Source organism: Aristolochia californica, unplaced genomic scaffold (genome assembly GCF_029961685.1).
Source record: "Aristolochia californica isolate CCGP_79_NKW_82.1479 unplaced genomic scaffold, dmAriCali1.0.hap1 SCAF_3, whole genome shotgun sequence".
Classification (NCBI taxonomy): domain Eukaryota; kingdom Viridiplantae; phylum Streptophyta; class Magnoliopsida; order Piperales; family Aristolochiaceae; genus Aristolochia; species Aristolochia californica.
This window is the reverse complement of record NW_027181992.1, coordinates 7,000,331-7,019,547: the sequence shown is the minus strand read 5'-3', so window position 1 is coordinate 7,019,547 and position 19,217 is coordinate 7,000,331. Positions and strand designations below refer to the sequence as shown.

The 19,217-nt window shown below is 37.9% G+C and overlaps 1 protein-coding gene across 3 annotated transcripts in view; it reads left to right on the top strand.

Annotated features, from left to right (window-relative positions):
- Positions 1-3,510: 3,510 nt before the first annotated feature.
- The window catches only part of LOC137959103 (anaphase-promoting complex subunit 1), a 48,007-nt gene continuing 32,300 nt past the window's right edge, over positions 3,511-19,217 (top strand). For 2 of the 3 annotated variants that reach the window (XM_068806406.1, XM_068806405.1), the window contains exons 1-13: positions 3,511-3,869; positions 4,643-4,706; positions 5,149-5,233; positions 5,472-5,758; positions 6,504-6,609; positions 6,718-6,845; positions 7,235-7,422; positions 7,504-7,573; positions 8,424-8,594; positions 15,589-16,079; positions 16,468-16,930; positions 17,275-17,613; positions 18,117-18,200. In XM_068806406.1, the coding sequence (XP_068662507.1) occupies positions 3,643-3,869; positions 4,643-4,706; positions 5,149-5,233; positions 5,472-5,758; positions 6,504-6,609; positions 6,718-6,845; positions 7,235-7,422; positions 7,504-7,573; positions 8,424-8,594; positions 15,589-16,079; positions 16,468-16,930; positions 17,275-17,613; positions 18,117-18,200 (2,703 nt within the window). In that variant the 5' untranslated portion in view covers positions 3,511-3,642. The remainder of the gene's footprint in view (positions 3,870-4,642; positions 4,707-5,148; positions 5,234-5,471; positions 5,759-6,503; positions 6,610-6,717; positions 6,846-7,234; positions 7,423-7,503; positions 7,574-8,423; positions 8,595-15,588; positions 16,080-16,467; positions 16,931-17,274; positions 17,614-18,116; positions 18,201-19,217) is intronic. The other variant, XM_068806407.1, reaches the window with a different exon arrangement.

Sequence of the window (19,217 nt, the reverse complement as noted above, 5' to 3'; positions counted from 1 at the left end):
TTCCGCCAATTGAAAGTCGAAACCGATGACTATGACGAGGGCACTAATGTAATTCTGTGTACAAGTAGTCTCTTTTCCAATTTACGGAAATGCCACTGTCTCGTGCATGCTTCAAAAGGCCATGTGTACGGTGTGGCCCATGGGAGATGCATAGATTTGGGTTAAACCACCGTCACTACGATGGTTAGTTTTGACCTAATTATTTCAGGGTTTAACCTTAAGTTGGACCAAAGTGGGATATTGTCATTAGATTTATTATTTTATTTTAATAATATTTAACACAATGTAATAAATATGTAAGTTGGTGTGATATTTTTCATGTATTGCTTGGCCTCCGCTTTAATTTCTCTTTCCAACAAAAATAATTCCAAGTCTCCTAAATTGATTATTTAACTTGACTTGATTTAACCAGTCCAATTTATGGTCGATTAGTACTAATCGGTCGAGTTATTTAATTTAAAATTAAATATGATTTTATCTAAAAATAAAAATAAAATATTCAATTTCAATTTAACCTTGTTAAACTGGCCAATTTGGTTCGATTTTGACAACATTGGGTGAAATAAACTCGGCATGCATATTGACCCTATGAGATTGTTAACCCACTCCTATTTGATAGAAATAATCTACATACCCAATGAGTATTATCATAAACCAAAGAAATACGCCAATAAAGAGAGTGTACAAACCGATATAGTTGTCGTATTAAGAATCTAACATGCCCATCCAAATACATTTTTTTACAACATTAACTCACAAAAAAAAAATTATCTTATAGTCCTTGGATTTTATAAAAATATAATATTTGGAACATAAAAAATATTAAAAATACAAATTTAAGTCTGAAATTTGTAGGAAATCTCATCCATTTTTTTAACATGGGGATGACACAAAAAGAAATATAATTTTAAATCTATAATTTAAATGTGGTTTTTATAAATATATATTTGAAAAATAAAGTGTTCCAGTGTAGTAAGAATACGACAATAAGGAAGGGGGACTTTACAAAAAATGCATGGATTTGTCCAATTTACTTGTGGGTTTTATTGAATATGAATTTCAAAATTGAAGTCTGGTATAGTTGTGATTAAAAAAATATCTACGATTCCAATTTTGTATTATCTAGTTTGAGAATATGCATAGTTTTTTTTTTTTTTGTATTTGGATAATATATCTGATGGAATCATGAAAAATTATGAGCAAGAATACAAAATTTATATTCAAGGGAGGTAGCTCATCTCCTCCATAATATATGGAAGAATATGAACATGAGATATGTTGGATCACACCAAGACTTAGATGAATCAATTTACCCTACTTTGAATGAAAAGTAACCCCTATTAACAATGTTTAATGATTTAATCATATCAAATACGGAGAAGACGATATTCTCTTCTCCTCCATTCTAATGTTACAAATAAGAGCAAGACTAGTTTTTAGCATTTTATATTTAAATAGATTGGTCCAGAAAAAATCCAATTCTAGGGAGATCTACTTTTCATAAAGGATGCGCTTTTCCCCGTTAGTATGTGACATAGAAAGTGCAATGAAAAGTATTTTTTTTGTGTTATTTAAACATTATATAAAGTGTCAAAAAAATTCATGAATAAAGCATATTTGATATAAAATAACTAAGAAAATAAGGTACTCATGTAATTATTGGCCATTCAATATTATAAGATATCTTTTCAATTTAATACCATAAATATAAATCTACCAAATTATTATTTTATTGATTAATTAATATAGCACATTTAAATTAAATATTTAATAAAATTATATTCTATTTTAGTGTAGGTATATTATATTAGTGTTTTAAAATTGCATAAAATATTTTATATGATTATAAATTAAATTAGTAATGATAAATAATCTTGAAATTTATAAATATTTAATTATAAATTATAAATAAAATAATTTTTATTTTATATAATAATTACCAAGTAATTATCAAATATTCAAGTTACTATTTAACAATATCTATGTTACTTAATCAATGAGTACAAAACTACACATAGTTCAAATAATGTGTTCAAAATTATCCTTGAATATTATTAAAAACAAAAATGAAATAAAATTTGTATATATTAAATACATGTAATTTAAATAATTTAAAAAAAAAACACGAGGGAGAAGACCTTCGACCAACAATGGCAAAAAATGCTCTCCTTCACCCTTGTTTGCGCTAAAAAAAACAAAGCAAAGATGAAGTAGACAAAAGAAGAAAGAAGATGGAGGTTGTAGTTTTCAGGATTCCATGCTTTAATTTTTAACGTGAGGTAGTGAAAGAAGGAAGGAGGAAGAAGAAAAGGAGAGCAATGACTAAGTGAAGAAAAGAGAAAGAGAGATAGCATGTTGGAAAAAGAGGAGAGAATTAGGGTTGTAAGCTTAAATTCCTAATCCTCCCCCTTGAGTTTTATTTATAAGTATCAAATTATAATAATTACATCCATACCTTTCACCCTAATAGGTATGAATAAAAGACAATATCATAGACTTATTACATAAATGACACCCAAACTTACTCATATTTTCTAACACTTCTCCTCAAGCGAGTGATGAAAAGACATCGTAGATTCCTACCTCAGTGCATACAGTGGAGAGAATTTTTGAGCTAATTATTTTTTGAGTATATAAGCAATATGCCTTTGAAATGTGACATGTTCTCTCTGATATAATGATAATCAACTTCGATATGATTTGTTTCTTCTGGTGTCTAGGAGTGTTTCCCCCAATCGAACTCTCCCAATTTTTGAAAGGCAAAAATAAAAAACACGGATAGATGAAAAAAGATTGATAAATTTAAACTTCATAGTATTTATATAAAGACATTTAATTTTTTTATAGTTATATTTAATATAAACTATATATTTTATTGACATCTTAGTGTAAAAACAAATGCATTCACCCCTAATCACATAGGTAATCCCTTGCCCTGTCTTTTGTTTTGACAAGTAAAAATAATCTATATATAACATATTATATAAACGACTTAACACATGCTATAAAAAACATTAAGTAATGTGTAACATACGGGACATATTGGGTTTTTGACATTAGAAAATCAAAATCGCCATCCGACTCACAAGGTTTGATAAAATTAATTTGAGTTTGCTTAAAATATACGAGTGAGACAGTTGAGAGTATTTGCATGATTCACGGTATAATTATGTCGGTCATGCTGATACACACAAAAATCTTTATTATTTATAAGAAAATATTCTAATAATTGCCAGAAAGATATAAGATTTTTGTGCATAACTCAATATTATTATACAGACAAGATATTAAATTAAGAATATATCAAACTCTGTAACTTGGACGACAACTTTTTTATAAAATTTAAGATAAGGACAAAAATTAAATTAATTACTATCTAGTTCTTCTTTAAATTAATTATTAATCGATTGACTACGAGTTTAGTCCCGTTTATTTTTTCTCTTGTATCAACTCACTAGACACAACTAACGTTTTGCGGGTTCACTGCCATTGACACGCGTGCAAGAGAGCGTTAGGGTTTCCTGGCACACTCCCGCTGCGCGCTCATTTGTCACTCAAACCGCCAAGAAAAGGCGGGAGAACCTTCTGATCCAGTAGGACCTTAACTATTCACACTCGGCCGCGAGGATTATCTATGCAAGAATGCCGGTACTGGCTCGGCCTTTGAAGGTCCTCGGCGAGTTCAAACCCTTTGGCCTGATTGCTGAAGCTCTTGATGGGAAGCCGGACGAGAATTCTAACGAGAGTTACAGTTACTTCCTGTTTGACCCACAGATTACTCGCCAGCGAGATGACTTTTCAGTTTGTGATTCTTCAGAGCCTGGGTCTTGTGATCGTGGTGATCATGAGCTATTTATCAGGGGAAGCCGGTAAAAAATGTGTCATTTTATTGTGTGTGTGATTTTTGCTTGTGAAAGCCTCAGGTTTATTTCACAAAATGCATCATTTCCTCTGATGCATGGTTAATTTCTCTGTAATTTGTTTTTGGAAAAATTCAAAAGAAGAGGAGTTAAGGTAGCCGGTGCTGACGATATGTTGGACGCAGTTGGATTTGTTAGTTGCCCTTGATGGTTTATAGCTACTTGTTCGGAATGAGTTATCTTGTATGTTCAAAGCAGATCTCCATGTCTAAATGTCAAATTTGAACGTTAAACTGGTGAAGAAAGTGATCTAAACTACAACCCTGTAATGCATGCCTCTTGTATCCAGTACTCTGAAGAATTTTCGCTCTGAAAATGTTAAGAAACTTTTCGTCAGTTATTTCTGATGACAATAGTAATTGCCCTGTGATTCTGAAAAATGGTCCTGGAGACGTATTCAGCGACTGAACTTGTACACCGAGTGTTTCTCATTAGTTTGCTTTTGTAATTTAGTTTAACCTTTCAATTGAGTAGCCTAGACATGTCTTACAGAGAAAGATTAAAATTTAATCAATTGATGTTGAGTGCAAAACTATTTCCATGTGATTCAAAGATCCTTCTTAATATGCATACAGCTTTGAGATATGTGTATCTAATTAGATGTAAAATTCCATGCAATAAATTCATGAGCTAATTGCTTGTTTTTTCTTTCCTGAGTGTTTGTTGGTTACTGATTTATTATGATATTGTTGCCTTTACATCATTTTATGTACTGCTTACAGGATGATATGGAGTACAGGTTCCCGTGTGCACAGAAGATACACATCACATGCTCCTATCACTATGGTACATCTAGTTTATGTTAAAACTTCCTTAATGTTTTCTGTATCTTGCTTGTTCTTTCTATATCCCCAACAGTGGATGGACAGTGTGCTGCTTAGAATACTCAATTCAGGGACTTTGTTAATTCCTAGCAGCAAGGCAAGAACGTATAATTTACACACTTAATTTGAAAAACTGAAAAAGTCTAAAAAAGAAAAAGAAAAACAAAGGAAAACTTGACCTTGGATGTTCTGCATCTCAGAGGTCTGTTCAATTTGGATGATCTTACAATGACACCCAAATGAATGATGAAATAACAGTGGTCCATATGGACAGTCTCTAAGTTGATGGTTACGGGCAGGCCAGTTGTTTGAGACTCTAGGGCTGCCACTCATGTTAAGTAGCTTATAAATTTCCTCCTGGGGTGAATCTGCTTATTTGGCTTATTGTTATATGTAACTCGTAGGCTTGCTGGTGTCGGATGGACAGTATATCAGAACCCGTTCTCTGTGTTTTACAAGCTAATACGTTGACAATCTACAATGTCTGTGGTGAGTAGACTTTTATGTAGATATCTTTGTCCCTGTTTCTTGTTTGTCCCTTTATCATCTTTTTTTGGTGCACCATTTGCCTTAAAAAATCTTCCTTGATGACCCATTGTTAGTGTTGTAGTCTATGCTTGCATGTTTTTATTTGATGCCAGTGTACTCCCATACCAGACAGTCCAAGTTAAAATGTGGTATGTTTTATCTTATTCTCACTAATGCATCATAGATTCAACTTATTCAGGTGCAGTTACTCGAGTTCCACTTGCTCATACTGTAATATCAATTTGGCCTCTTCCATTTGGTTTACTACTCCAACGAGCAGCTGATGGGACTCGCCCCCCCCAATTGCATTTTTCATCACCAAACCAGCTGCTAAACATGCGTGACTTGCCTCGCCCTATACGGGAATTTGGATCCAGTCCTCACTTAAATTTCAACACACTACATGCAGCTGGTCATAACCTCTCCTCGGATCAATACATGGTTCCGTCACATTTGATTTTGAAGCATCCTTTGGAAGAGCCTCAGGTAAATATTCATGCTTTGCCAATTCCCATATGGTGAAACAGTTCTTCAGTTTTTTTGCTTCTGTGCATTTGATCCATTTTATTTGTTTATATTTTTAGTTATCTTAAAGACACTTTTGATACACTGGAGCTCATCAAGATAGTATTATTGTTGCCTTTCTTTTCTTTTGTTGGACTTCTTTCTTGAAACATGATGTAATCTCTCTATGATGTGTATTCTTTTTTCAGGTTAATTGAGATTTCCATAATAATTTTTTGCATTATAAAAATATTGTCATTTAGTGGGAAATCTATCCAAATAACTAATAGTGGAAGGCCCAATTGAGTATTTGCCTAATGAGGATCTTTTTGTTGTCTGGATTTCCGTTGCATCCATTCCTTGGGGATGAGCTTCATTTGGCAAGTCATAATGTTTTAGCTTGACTTCTAATCAATTAGATGGTGGGAATCCGTTGTTGAACCTGATACTGTCCAACTCTTTCTCTAATAAATTGGTGTATTATTTTATTTTCTTTTTCCCGATAATCCTTCATTATTCCTTGGTATCCATGCCACTATACGTTGACATTCCTCGGCTTAGCTCATGCTTCATGAACTCCTTAGTTGCAAATAAACTGGAGAAGCAGCATGAAGAACTTGTTTGTCTCACGCCTTTAGCTTCTTCATGGTCGGGAGCTTCATGATTTCTGTATCTTATTTGTTGTAGTATTTAAATCTAGAAAACTAATCTTTCTTACTTTGTGCAGGCCATTTTTTTGGATGAAAAGGGCAAGTTTAGTATTATGAAGGACTTTGATGAGAAGACCATATGGACCAGTGATTCTATTCCCTTGGTGGCTTCATATCATAAAGGTCTTTTCAATCTCTTAAGTGATTATATTTGCAAAGCCATTTGACTATTTAATTGACATTTATATCTTGTCTTAAAAGGAGATCATTTAAAGTTCCTTCTTTTACCAGGGAAGATGCAACATTCCGCATGGCTTGTTGAAATAGTCGATGAGAAAGCCAGCACAAGTATCCCAGTGAACCAGTTTTCCTTTCGGAGGATATGGCAGGGAAAGTGCTCCCAGTCGGCTGCTAGTAAGGTCTCTATTTGCTCATGTATTGTTATAGAGGTCCATACACACTATTTTTCTGTTGCACAGTCACGGGGATTTCCCACTTTTTTAATTGCATGGGATTATTCTATTTCCATATCATTATTTTGAGCACGGCTGTTGCCACTAGTCTGATATGAGAAGTGTCTGCTTCTGGTTCTTCTGGACAATGTTATTGGCCATTGTCCAATATTATCAAGATCTTTTTCTTTATCACCAGAGATTCTTTCCTTTTCTTCTTTCTTTCTAGCATTCTTTCTTCCCATAGTGTAAGGTAAAAGTAGCGGGTTCTAGAGTTTTATAATTTTCGGTAAATTAGTGACATTAACCTCTCATGTTATAATGTATGTACTTCTCATTCTACTATATTTCTTCAGGTTTTTTTAGCAACTGACGATGATGGAGTGCCTATTATTTGTTTCCTACTCCAAGAACAAAGAGGGCTACTCTCTGTCAGGCTTCAAACCGATGAGCACAATAATGAGATTCTTTATGATGTTAAATCTCATATGAGTTGGAGTATCCCTGCAGTTGCTGCTGCTTCTGTAATTGTGACACGTCCAAGGTTGTGAGTCTTCATTACTTTGAGCTTTCTATACTCTGCTTTAACTTAAAACTAAAGGGACATACGAATTGGCATTTGCAGAATCAAACTTGGACTGCTACCTTTCACAGATATTGTTGTCTTGGATCCAGAAAACAGTCTTCTTCTTTATGTAAGTATGGGTTACCAATATTCATTTGCTAAAATTTTCCTTTGAAAATTTATTTTGAGAATGATGTGGACTTTCCACAAGATGGACAAATGAATACAAAAAACACAAAATAAGCTAGCATCAGCAAGTTAGCAACGCAGTACAGCAAACCAGCAAAAGAAGAATACATTGAAAGAAGAAAAACTGTAAAACAGAATACAAATGCATCAAACTCATGACAGCATCTGTGGCAAAGGAATCCCTCTCAACAAGATGTTGAAGCGGAGGAGGTGATAAGTGTGTGAATGAAGGAGTTCTTATGAGGGAAGAAGAAATCAATTGGCTTGCCGAGAAGGGTTCAATAACTTGGTCCTTTTGGGTTGATGTAATTTCGTTTGACCTTAGGATTACTCATGCATGTCAAATTGTGATTGTCCTTTCTTTTCGCTTGTTCGGTGCTCCCCCGTTGAGGGGAGCTGCTTTTGTACATCTTCTCCTTTTAATATCAACCTCAGTATTCAAAAAAAAAAAAAAAAGAGAAAAAAGAAAAAAGAAAGTTGGAGTGTAACCCTATCCTAGCCAAATAATTTGGTATTCTGTTTGCACTTCTAACAGTAAATTGACGGTGCTCCCATATGCCAATAAAATCATCATAAATTGACTTCTGCTTATACACTAATTCAACTTTTATATGAATTTTGTGAGATTTTCCTTCTATGATTTGTTTTTAAGACACTGTATGCTGTATAAATATTTTTCCTTTTTCTTAAAGTTCTTTGAGAATAAGTCTTTTCCTTCTTTTTGTTTGGTGGTTGTATTGAATTAGTATCATTTATTGAGACGTGAAAATTTGTTTTTTTACAAACTGCAGACAGGTAAAAAGTGCCTCTGCAAATACCAACTTCCATCATATTTGGGAAAAGGTCTGGCTCCAAAGGAGATGGAGCAAACAGATTTGGCAACTTCAAGTCATGGCTTAAAGTTACTAGATGTAGCAGATGCAGTTGATGGACGCATTAATGTTATGATTAGTAATGGCCAGGTATTCTTGCGCAAATTAATGTTTAGTATGTTAATTCTTAGTTAACTGCATTTACTTTCTAGGGACTAAAATTTTCATCTTTTATTGCCTTTAGATCAGTAACTGAAGAAATGGTGTTCTTTTATTAATCTACTTGCAATTATGCTCCTGGTCTGATGCAAAAGGTCCAACTAGTTGAGAATAAATGCTTATGCTCTGACTTCATCCTGATGGATTGTGAGTTCAACTTTGGGGATATCTAAATATATGTACACAGTTTTGTTACCTTTATTAATTTCGGATTTGAAACTTTGGCCCTTTATCAGAGCCAATTGGAGAATGTTAGTCTCTTTGCCTGATTTTAGGTTTTTTGCTCTTTTAAGTGGGGCCCTCTAAAAATACTCGGCTCAAGCTTGACTTTTGATTGCAGCACTAAGGGGAATCTGATGCCAGCAAGTGGCGAGTTATGTATTCTTGGACTCTAGGAGTGGAATAGTCAATTGATTTACTCACCTCCATTTGGTCTCTGTGATTCTTGAGGGGGAGTGATGCGTGCCTTTCTCCATTTGCATTAGGTCTATAAAGATTTCTCAAACCCTTATGGTTGAAAGAGATTTAGCTACTTGTTATCATTTGGGTTTTATGAAAAGGGTCTGCTCTTGAGCATACATGCAGCTCATTATGAGATTAAGTACGTAAGTCAGAGTTGACTATCTCTAGGATTAAAGCTCCTTCAAGTACCAATTGCAGATTCCTTGGTCAGAAGTAGTGTTTCTGTCCCCTTTTGTTTTTAGTGTTCATTACATATGCACACACCCACTTACCCCTGCTGAGACTTTAAAACCCCCCACCATGTAAACATTGAGCCAAAGGCCTATGCCACAAAAAAATTGGATCATTTCTCAATTTATGCATGTCATGCTTGTGTAGGACTTGCTTTTTTTATGGAATGTTTGAATTTTATAGAAAAAAGAAAAAGAGGAAAAATACAACCTATAGGGTGGGGCCACCCTCCACAACAAGGGTTTGGAGGGAGGATCCCCATTTAGCATGAAAGTTTGCAACGTGATTGGTGGATCTGGGAGTATGCACCCAAGTACAAATGAGGGAGGAGGGGATGCTACAAATATCTAGGAAGACATCCCGGTGCCACTGGGGGGGGGGGGCGCTTAGTTTTGGCACTTTGGAATCCCCTTCAATGATAAGAGGACCCAAAAATCGGTCCCGAAAGATCGTGACACCCTGAAACAGCCCAACAAGTTCAGTGGAGGCGGAGTCTGATATATCCAAAGGACTGGTGAAGAAGAGAAGGAGGCTGCCGTTTTCATTGTGAATTACTCCACCAAAACCGGTGGGCCTAGGGCAACCACAGGTACTGCCATTAAAGTTCAACTTTTGGCGACGGGGGGGGGAGGAGACCACACTGTCATATTTAGAGGACGAGAGGTTTGCCATTGCTGCAACTAAGTGCCAGTTCCCACGAAAATTAGAATTGCTAAGGTGGAGGAATTCTTTTTGCCTGAGGAGCCTTGTAGAGACCTAGCCAACAATGTGCTCAACAAGCACATGGATAGGGGAGGATTTGAACTGGAATTTCCTGTTGTTTCTCTCCTTCTAGAGCACCCAAGGAATGTGACCCGTGTAGCTAGAGCAGCATTTTACCAAGCTTATGGAGCCGAGAGTTGGTGATGGATTGTATCATGGATGAAAGACTGTGGGGTACACAAAATTGCATGCCAATTCTGTTTAAAGGTTGGCTCAGATAGATTGGGCAAAATGGCAGTGGAGTAAGACATGAGTGGCGGATTCCAGAGTGCTATGGCAGAAGAGACAAGACAGGTCAGGGACTAGGATTCCACGTTTGATCAAGGCGTCAGAGGTGAGGACTTTGTTTCTACAGGCACACCAAATGAAAAATTTGGCACGAGGAGAGACCATGCTAGTGTAGTTGGGTGGTGAGGTTGAGAGGTGTTAGGGCCTTGAATGTGATTATAAGCCAAAGCAGTAGTGAAGGAGCCTTTGGAGCAAGGGGTCCATATAAGTGTCTGGAATATGGTTATAGATTTTGATATTTGCAAGGTAGGAGAGGAGGTTAAAGGCCACCAATGCTTCAGAGTTCGTAAGGGCTATGTTGAAGATTCCATTCGCCAGAGCATTGCCAAAATTCAGCGATAGAGGCTGGAGAGGCGTGAGATGGAGTTGAAGGTTTTGGCCAACGACTTATCACCCAACCACCAATTCATCCATAATTTTGTCTGAAGCCCATTTTCGAGGTAACACTTAACAACATCGGAGAATTTGGGAAGGAGGGGGGAGATTTTCTACCAAATTGGCGATAGCTTATAGTGACGGCCTCCTTCCAACCACCATCCATCTGTCTTGTTAGCTTTGGCAGTGACCAAGGCTCTCCAAATTAGAGTAGGATGGGAATTGAAACGCCAAATTCAGTTGAGAAGGTAAGCGGAGTTGGGTTCTAGCTATGCTTCTAATGCCAAGTCTACCAAGAAACATAGGTTGGCAGACGTCTGACCATTTAACAAGGTGATTTTCCTTTCACCGTTGGGTCGTCCCTAGAGAAAACGATGCTTGAGGAATTCCAAACGATTTCTCACAGTGGCTGGGCAGTGGAAAAGGGATAGGAAATAGCTAGGAATCCCATTAAGGCACGACTTAATAAAGGTGAGTTTGTCGGCCTTTGAAAGTAGCTTACCCCGCTAGGTGGCTAATCGACCTTCCATTTGTTCAATCACTGAATGTCAGTTGTGCTTGTTCGGAGTGCCATGCGTCAGGGGTAAACCAAGATAAGTGCTGGGAAATGTGGTGATTTTGTAGCCGAGATAATCAGTCATGTAATGGAGAGCATTTTGATCCACATTGTAGATGGAGATGGCGTATTTGGCCTAACTAGCATTTTGGCTGGAAGAGAGTTCGAAGAGGTTTAGCAGGGCCTTTAAATGTATAATTTGTTCCATAGTGCCCTCTTCGAAAAGGATGGTGTCATCAACTTATTGAAGGATGACAATGTCTTGATTGATGTCGTCGGAGATGGGGGTGAGCCCAATATATTTGGCACGCCGGACTGTAGCGAAGAGGTACTCAGCAATGATGGGGGATAAGAAGGTTGACAAGGGGTTACCCTGTTTGATCCCTCGGTGCCGCGGAAGTGGCCATCAAATATGCCATTAACCAAGATGGAGTAAGAAGCAGTAGAAATATAGTTGCACATTCAAAAACGCCAACGAGTGCTGAAACCCATTTGATAGAAAAGACGGTCAAGTAACTTCCAGTTTACACAGTCAAAAGTTTTTTTGAAGTCCAGTTTGATGTCAATTCTAGGGAGGTTGGAACACTTGAAGGAGTCGAGAAGTTCATGAGTGGCCATTGCAAAGTTGAGGATGTTTCGGCCTTTGATGAAGGTTATTTGAAAGGGATGGATAATCTGCGTAGGGACAACGCGGAGGCGATTGGCCAAGACATGAGTGATGATCTTGTAGGTGCTAGTATTAAGATTGATTGGCCTGAAATCCCAGGGGTGCTTAGTATTGATCTTTTTTAGGATCAAGGTGATGAAGGAGGCACCGATGGCACGATGAGTAATTCCACACTGGTGGAAGTTATTAACAAAGGCGTAAGCATCGTTGTGGATGGTCTCCCAGTAATGACTAAAGAATAGAACTAGTTGAGGATTTTCCCGGTAGGATGTTGATAGGCATTGAGCCATTTTGTGTTGGCAAAAAATGGTCGAGTTTAGAGAGAATGGGGCAGGATTGTTGACAGTTGGACCAAATGAGGATTTTCCTTTAAAGGGATTTCTTGAATCTCACACCAATCAATAAAATTTGCAAAATTTCGCATTGATGAGCAAATTCTGGTACAAGAGAAGGGGGGGGGGGGGGGGGTGGGGGGGGGGGAGGATTTGTCATTACAAAATGAATAGTGTTGAAGTCTCCAATGAAGAGCCAAGCAATCGGTCAAAGTTGGGATAGGGCAGAGAGTTTTTCCTAGACAAACCTGCGTTCACGGGAGCGATTCGAACCATAGACTCCAGCCACACTCCACTCACAATTAGAGGAGCAGTCTTGAACCTTTAGAGCAATTGAGTTAGTTTTGATGTTATCCTCCAGAATGTCAACATGATCGATGTTCCAGAGGGCCAATATCCCTCTAGAATGACTAATAGCGTTGAGAGAAGCCTAGGCGAGAGTAGGACAATTCCAGAGTTCGTGAGGAAGATCATCTACACTTGAAGTTTGGATTTTTGAAGGAAGACGATGGAAGCCTTGGAAGAAGAAAGGAGATCTCTGATGACAACTTTCTTCTGAGGGTTCTCAATTCCATGTATATTCCACGAGATGATAATTATTGATCCCTGAATTTATTGTGGACTACTGAGTTAGAAGTTGTTTTAGTGGGAGGATTATGTGAGATGATGCCCATGATTTTTGACAACCCCATCATCTAACTCTATGATTCTTCATCATATTTGTGAAGTTCAGATTGAAGCTCAACAACTAATTTTTTGGAGGTTTCATTCTGAGGTGGGAAAATAAGTTGGCCAAAGATTGGGTTAGATTGCTAGATTCCCCATGTAGGGTTCTTTGAATAGAGGCTCGACTTTTTCTTTGGTAGGTGACAAAGAGGGGTGGGGAGTTGATTTCTGGGAGGAGTTCGATGAAGAAGAAAGGAGATCTCTTAGGACAACTTTCTTCCGAAGGTTCCCAATTCCACATATATTCCAGGAGATGATAATCATTGATCCCTGGATTTATTGTGGACTACTGAGTTAGAAGTTGTTTCATTGGGAGGATTACGTGAGATGCTGGCCATGATTTTTGCCTTCCCCATCATTTGACTCTATGATTCTTCATCATATTTGTGAAGTCCAGATTGAAGCTCAACAACTAATTTTTTGGAGTTTTCATTCGGAGGTGGGAAAATAAATTGGCCAAAGATTGGGTTAGATCGCTAGATTCCCCATGTAGGGTTCTTTGAATAGTGGCTCGGCTTTTTCTTTGGTAGGTGACAAAGAGGGGTGGGGAGTTGATTTCTGGGAGGAGTTCGATGAGTTGAAGGGAAGCTCTTCCTCAGACACAGGAAGGAGTAGTGGACTTAGTGTTAGAGGGAGGGTTTGTTGGGCAGTCCGACAAAGGGTAAGTTGAGAGGGGATGGTTTGGAGGGTCAGTGAGTTTTGTTGTGAGCTTAAAGTGGAAAAAGCATGGGTGGAAGTATTTGGCGTAGTCGGCCAAGTGTGGAGAGAACCATTTGAGGGAATGTGGGGGTGTGGCATTATTTGGTTAAGAGGGCGACATCTTAGGAGGAACATTGGGGTGTTAGAAGGATAGTGTGAATCAGAATGCTGATTGTTGCAGGTTGACAGTGCAACAGACGGAAAGTTGGGTGGTCTTGCAGGCTTTCTGGATTAGGGATGTGGTCAGTGGGAGACTAAAAAAAGAGGAGGACGGTTCTGAGTAGGGTAGTTGAGGATCATGGGTTCCTTCAATGTTCGTAGTGTAGGGGGGCAGAGTTGTTAGGATGGGGACATGGCTGTCAGTAGCAGAGGCGATCAGATTGGTGGGTGCTGTAGGGTTTGTAGGGTGTTTGAATTTTTGAATTTTCAAAGGCAGGATTTGGGTGGTTGCTTCCAGGTTGTTGGTTCAGTGTGGTGGGTGACTCTGTAGTGGGTCAAAATTCATCATTAGGGCTAAACATTCCTGAGTTGACTTGGTGAAAAAAGTCCGGTGGTGTGGAGCAATAGTGGTGGCGCGATGGAAGGAGGTGAAGTCCTCAAAGGTGATCCAAAGCTAGAAATTGGAATCCCCAACGGAAAGTTTGAGAAACCTGAATCCAAATAGGGATTGTTGGGGATGATGAATAGTCTTGCTATATCATGTCTAGATTTCATGGAGGTGGAGGCATCAAGGGATGATAATGTACCAAAGGTTTTGGCAATTAAGGTGAAAGTGTGCTTATGCCATAACTCCGTCAGGAGTCCCCAAACATAGATCCGTTGGCTAAAGATATTGTTGGGTCGAGAGTTAATCCAATTAGTGAGGCTGGTGAGAAAATGGAGAAGTTGTAGGGCTTTCGACTTGTCATCAAGGGTGAGAAAATGGAGGAGCCAGTTGTTGTTTCACAGAAAGGAGAAAGTTGGGGTATAGTTGAGTTCCAGATAGGTAGAAAAGCATTGGGCAAGAAAGGGGATGGAGGTGCAGTTTTTGGTGATGGTAGCAACAATCGAAAGTGAGAATAACTTTCGCCTTCATCCCATAGGTAAGTGGGTATTGGGTTAGTAGAGGTATCAGAGGAGTTGTGTGAACGCCAAGTTGGAACTGGGGGTGAGGATGGAGGTAGGGGTTTAGTTGGGATGGAGTTGGCAATGGTACCTGGTGGGGTTCGTATGGTGATTGGTGTTGGTGAGGTTGTTGGATGTTGTGGATTATTTGTAGGGGTGGGTAGTAGTGGTGGGAAGGGAGAGGATGGAGGAGGGTGGTGGGGATGTGGCGGTTGGGGAAGAACAAGGGCAAAATCTTTGGTGATTTCATCTTTGAAGGAAGCCCATCCGAATCCCAAACTAGTATCTTCCAGGATGTAAAGCCTTGCCATGATCATCCTGTCTCGGCATTGGGTGATCTTGCACTTGGTGTCCCCATGGTATTGGAAAACCGAGTTGTAAAAGGTGGTTTGATCGGTCCAGAGCTTTCAGGTTTTCCTGTCAGTTTGCCACTCCATGGTGATTGAATCAAACAACCGGATGAAGCTGGCCACAACAATGCTTGAAAACAAAAAAAGGGTCAAAATGCTTGATTTCATTTTTTTTTTTTTTTTTTGTGAAAACATTGAGAATGATTTTATTAATATTTATTACTCCAATATAAGTTAACTTTGTCGATATTTTTCTACTGTTCTGAAGGTAGTTTGTTATGTTCTATCACTGAAGCTTTAGATGAATGAGTTATCTCATCTTGCAGGAGCCAGTGGCTGATGACATTTATTTATTAATTTTCTGCTTCTGCAGATTTTCAGATGTGCATTAAGGCAAAGCCCATCTTCTTCATTGGCAAATGATTGTATCACAACCATGGCTGAAGGAATGCATCCATCCTTTTATAATCATTTTGTTACTCTTCTTTGGGCGGACCATGATTTGGCTTATTTATCTTCTGCTGATTCTTGCATCAATTTAGAATGGTGTTCTTTTAGTAGGGTTGTAATGGAACTGTGTCAAAGCTCTGGATGCATTTCTCAAAAGAACTCCAAATTGACACCACAGACATCTTGGGAATTTCTTGTTAATAGCAAATTTCACTTGAATTATTGCAAGCAGACACCTTTGGCTGATCAGTTGTTCAACATGTCACCAGTTCAGAGTGGTTCTGATGTATTCGATAGGTTTCAGCTGGGTGAACAACATCAGGAGAAATCATTCTGTGCTCAGCTTTTGTCTGAGATGTTGGATTCGTTGCATGCACTCTATGAAAGTTTAAAGCTAGATATTCTTCGGAAAAGGTGTGCTGATGCTATCTAGCAAACTTTATATTACGATGTTAAACTTGGAGTTTGTAAGAAGTGGAATTTCCTCTTGAACTGATTTAGTAATTTCTGATTAATTCTTCTCATTTGATATCATTCTGTTTCAATTGTAACTAAGAAAAAAATTACTGTGTTCTCTTTCTGCTACTGGTCCTTTTTTTTTTTTTGAAATGACTGCTGCTGTTCTCTTTCTGCTACTGGTCCTTAATGCTGGTTTAGTAGCTGTAACCTCTTATTTCCCTTAATAAAGCTCTCTCTTTCGTCCTGTCAAAAAAAGAAAAAGAAAAAAGAAAAACTGCATTTGGCCTAATGTTGAGAAGCTACTCAAAAATTTTATATCTTATTTATTTCATTATGCTCACAGGGATGTCAGTATTCTAGTTATTCTCTTGTGTGATGTAGCGGCTTCACTGGGTGAAGCAAGCTATGTGGATCACTATCTTCGTGATTTTCCATATCTTTCCCAAAAGTTGTTTGGTACAATTGCTTCCTCTTTACGTACTAGAAATCCTCCATCTGTAATGAGATGGCTTGAGAACAGTTTGCTGCGTGGCCCTTGTTCTGCCACTTCTGCTGATCTCCCACCGCTAATTTGCAAGGATGGAAGTTCTGTAGTGAGCTGGGCTCGCAAAATTGTGTCCTTCTACAGTTTTCTACTGGGATCTGAAAGAATAGGCAGGAAGCTTTCTACAGGAGTATACTTCAGTTTGGCTGTGGGGTCTGCATCTAGTACATCGGAGCTCATGGTCTTGGCAATGGTAGCTGAAAAATTTGGACTCCAGCAATTAGACTTACTGCCTCCTGGTGTATCTCTCCCTCTGCGACATGTAAGTTTCCTTTAGTATTAATGATATGTCCAATATTTACTCTCTTGAGTTTGTCTTAATAAAATTCAGCATCATTTAAAAAAAATGATATGACCAATATTTCCTTTTAAGCAAAAGGTCAGATGCCAAGGCAGCTCCTGCAGCTATGGCAACTTTCTTTTCTTCAATCTAACTTAACTGTTGGGCCGATAAATTGGCAAAATTTGGAACTTCCTAGCAATCTCTCATTGTTTGGAAATGTTTCCCTCCCTTGTAAGCTCTCTTGAACTTTTGCCTTAATAAAAAATCAGCATCATTTCAAAAATAAAATAAAATAAATCTAACTTAACTGTTTGTACTTCTAGGCACTGGATAAATGTCGGGAGTCACCTCCCACTGATTGGCCTGCTGCTGCATATGTTCTTGTTGGTCGTGAGGATTTGGCATTAAGATGTTTGGAAAATGTGAGCAAATCTTGGGAGAATGGACTCTTGAGCACTGAAAATTTGATCCGTAATTCCTCACCCTACATGCTACATATGCATCCAGTGACCATCCCTCCCTCACTTTCTGAAGTGACAGGATTTGAAAGTGTCAAGATGGAGGAGTCAGATTCTCTTATTGGATCCATGGTTGATGGGATGGAGCATATGTTTAATTCGAGCACGCAATTACGTTATGGTCGTGATTTGCGGTTAAATGAGGTTGGTTTTTAGTATTCTCTGTGACTTGCTTTATTACTTGCAATGGTAGCTTTTGCTTTGTTCTGTTTTTTTTTTTTTTTTAAGACCATGATAGATTCATTTATAAAAGTCTTGGATTCGTGTGCTCTGACCATGAAGATGGAAAATTTAAGCGGCTTAAGTTAATCCTAGAATTCTTGTTGATGGTTCTCAGTCCTTGCTTTTAATCCTACTGAATTGGCAGTAAATGAGCTGCTAAATTACAATTCTATATTTATATACACAAACATACGGAAAAACTGGGGCTGCTCTTATATTTTATAAAGTTTCCCCTCCATTTTTTAAAACATGTGTCCAGGTCCTGGTAGTTAGACTAGGTCCATTTCTCACTCTCTCTCTCTTTGTATTTGTGTGTATGTATATATACACTTGTATTATATGTATATGTTTATGGCTCTAACTAAAATTTCTTGAATTTCAGTGTCTTGTTTTATCTACCAATAGCCATTTTTTGTGAATCTCAGGTTCGACGACTTCTCTCTTCTGCAAGACTTGTGCCAATTCAGACATCTGTTAATCCTAGTGCCTCTGATCAAGAACTCCAGCAGGTGAATCTTTTGTTCCTTTGTTGAAAGGATTTATAGCCATAGGCATTGGTCCTCAAAGATAAAAAACAAATATAACATGAAAAAAAGGTTGTTGGGTGAGAATACTCTCTAATTGATAAGTGTGAAAAAGTGTTATTGGTTTAAAAGGTTGAACAATAGGTTTCCTAAGTGACTAGTCATTTGGGGATGGAACCGGACTCAATCCTATAGTGGAACCAAAGTAGAATGTCCGTTTGAGCCTTGGTCCAGTTTGTGCTGTGTATTGTCCACATCTCAAACCCATTATTTTTAAGCCTGAGCGTACGAGGAAGTGTTGGGTGAGAATAGTTGCAAGTTGATTAGTGTTAAAAAGTGTTATTGATATATAAGGTTGAGCAACGGGTCTCTTAAATCACACATTTTGAGGTGGAACCGGGTTCTATCCTACAAAGTTATTGTGAAGAGAAAAAATAAAGAGAAGTACAGAAATCAGCAATAGAGAGAAAAGTGGTGAAGAAGTAAGACAGATTGGAAGCAGAATTGGTTTTCTCAGCCTTCCTTTTTTTTGTTAAAACTTAAGTTATAATTCAATCTAATTACAAAATTACCCTCAAAATTAAAACAATATTAAACTTAATCATAGGTAATGAGACAAAAATATTCCTTGACTCATCTAAGTAAATAAACTTGACAATCCCCCTCAAGATGTTTCATGTTGTTGAAGTTATGTAGATTTTTTTTTTTTGAATTGTAAATTCATTAATGAGATAAGCACTTCTTAGCAAGGGAGTCTTCAAGAATAGTAGAATGGAGTGTATGATTCCAAGTTAATTAGATGGACTGAGTAATGCCCATAGCTTCATAAAAAAACTGTTGCAGCCTCCAAGGAGCATCCAAGGCCTTCTCCATCCTATCAATAACTCATTTTGGATCCCTTCAACAATCAAAGGTTCAGCCGAATAGTCCTTGTAAATAGGGGTGGCATCGAGCCGAGCCGAGCCGAGCCCGAACCTGCCTATGTTCGAGCCGAGCTTGATT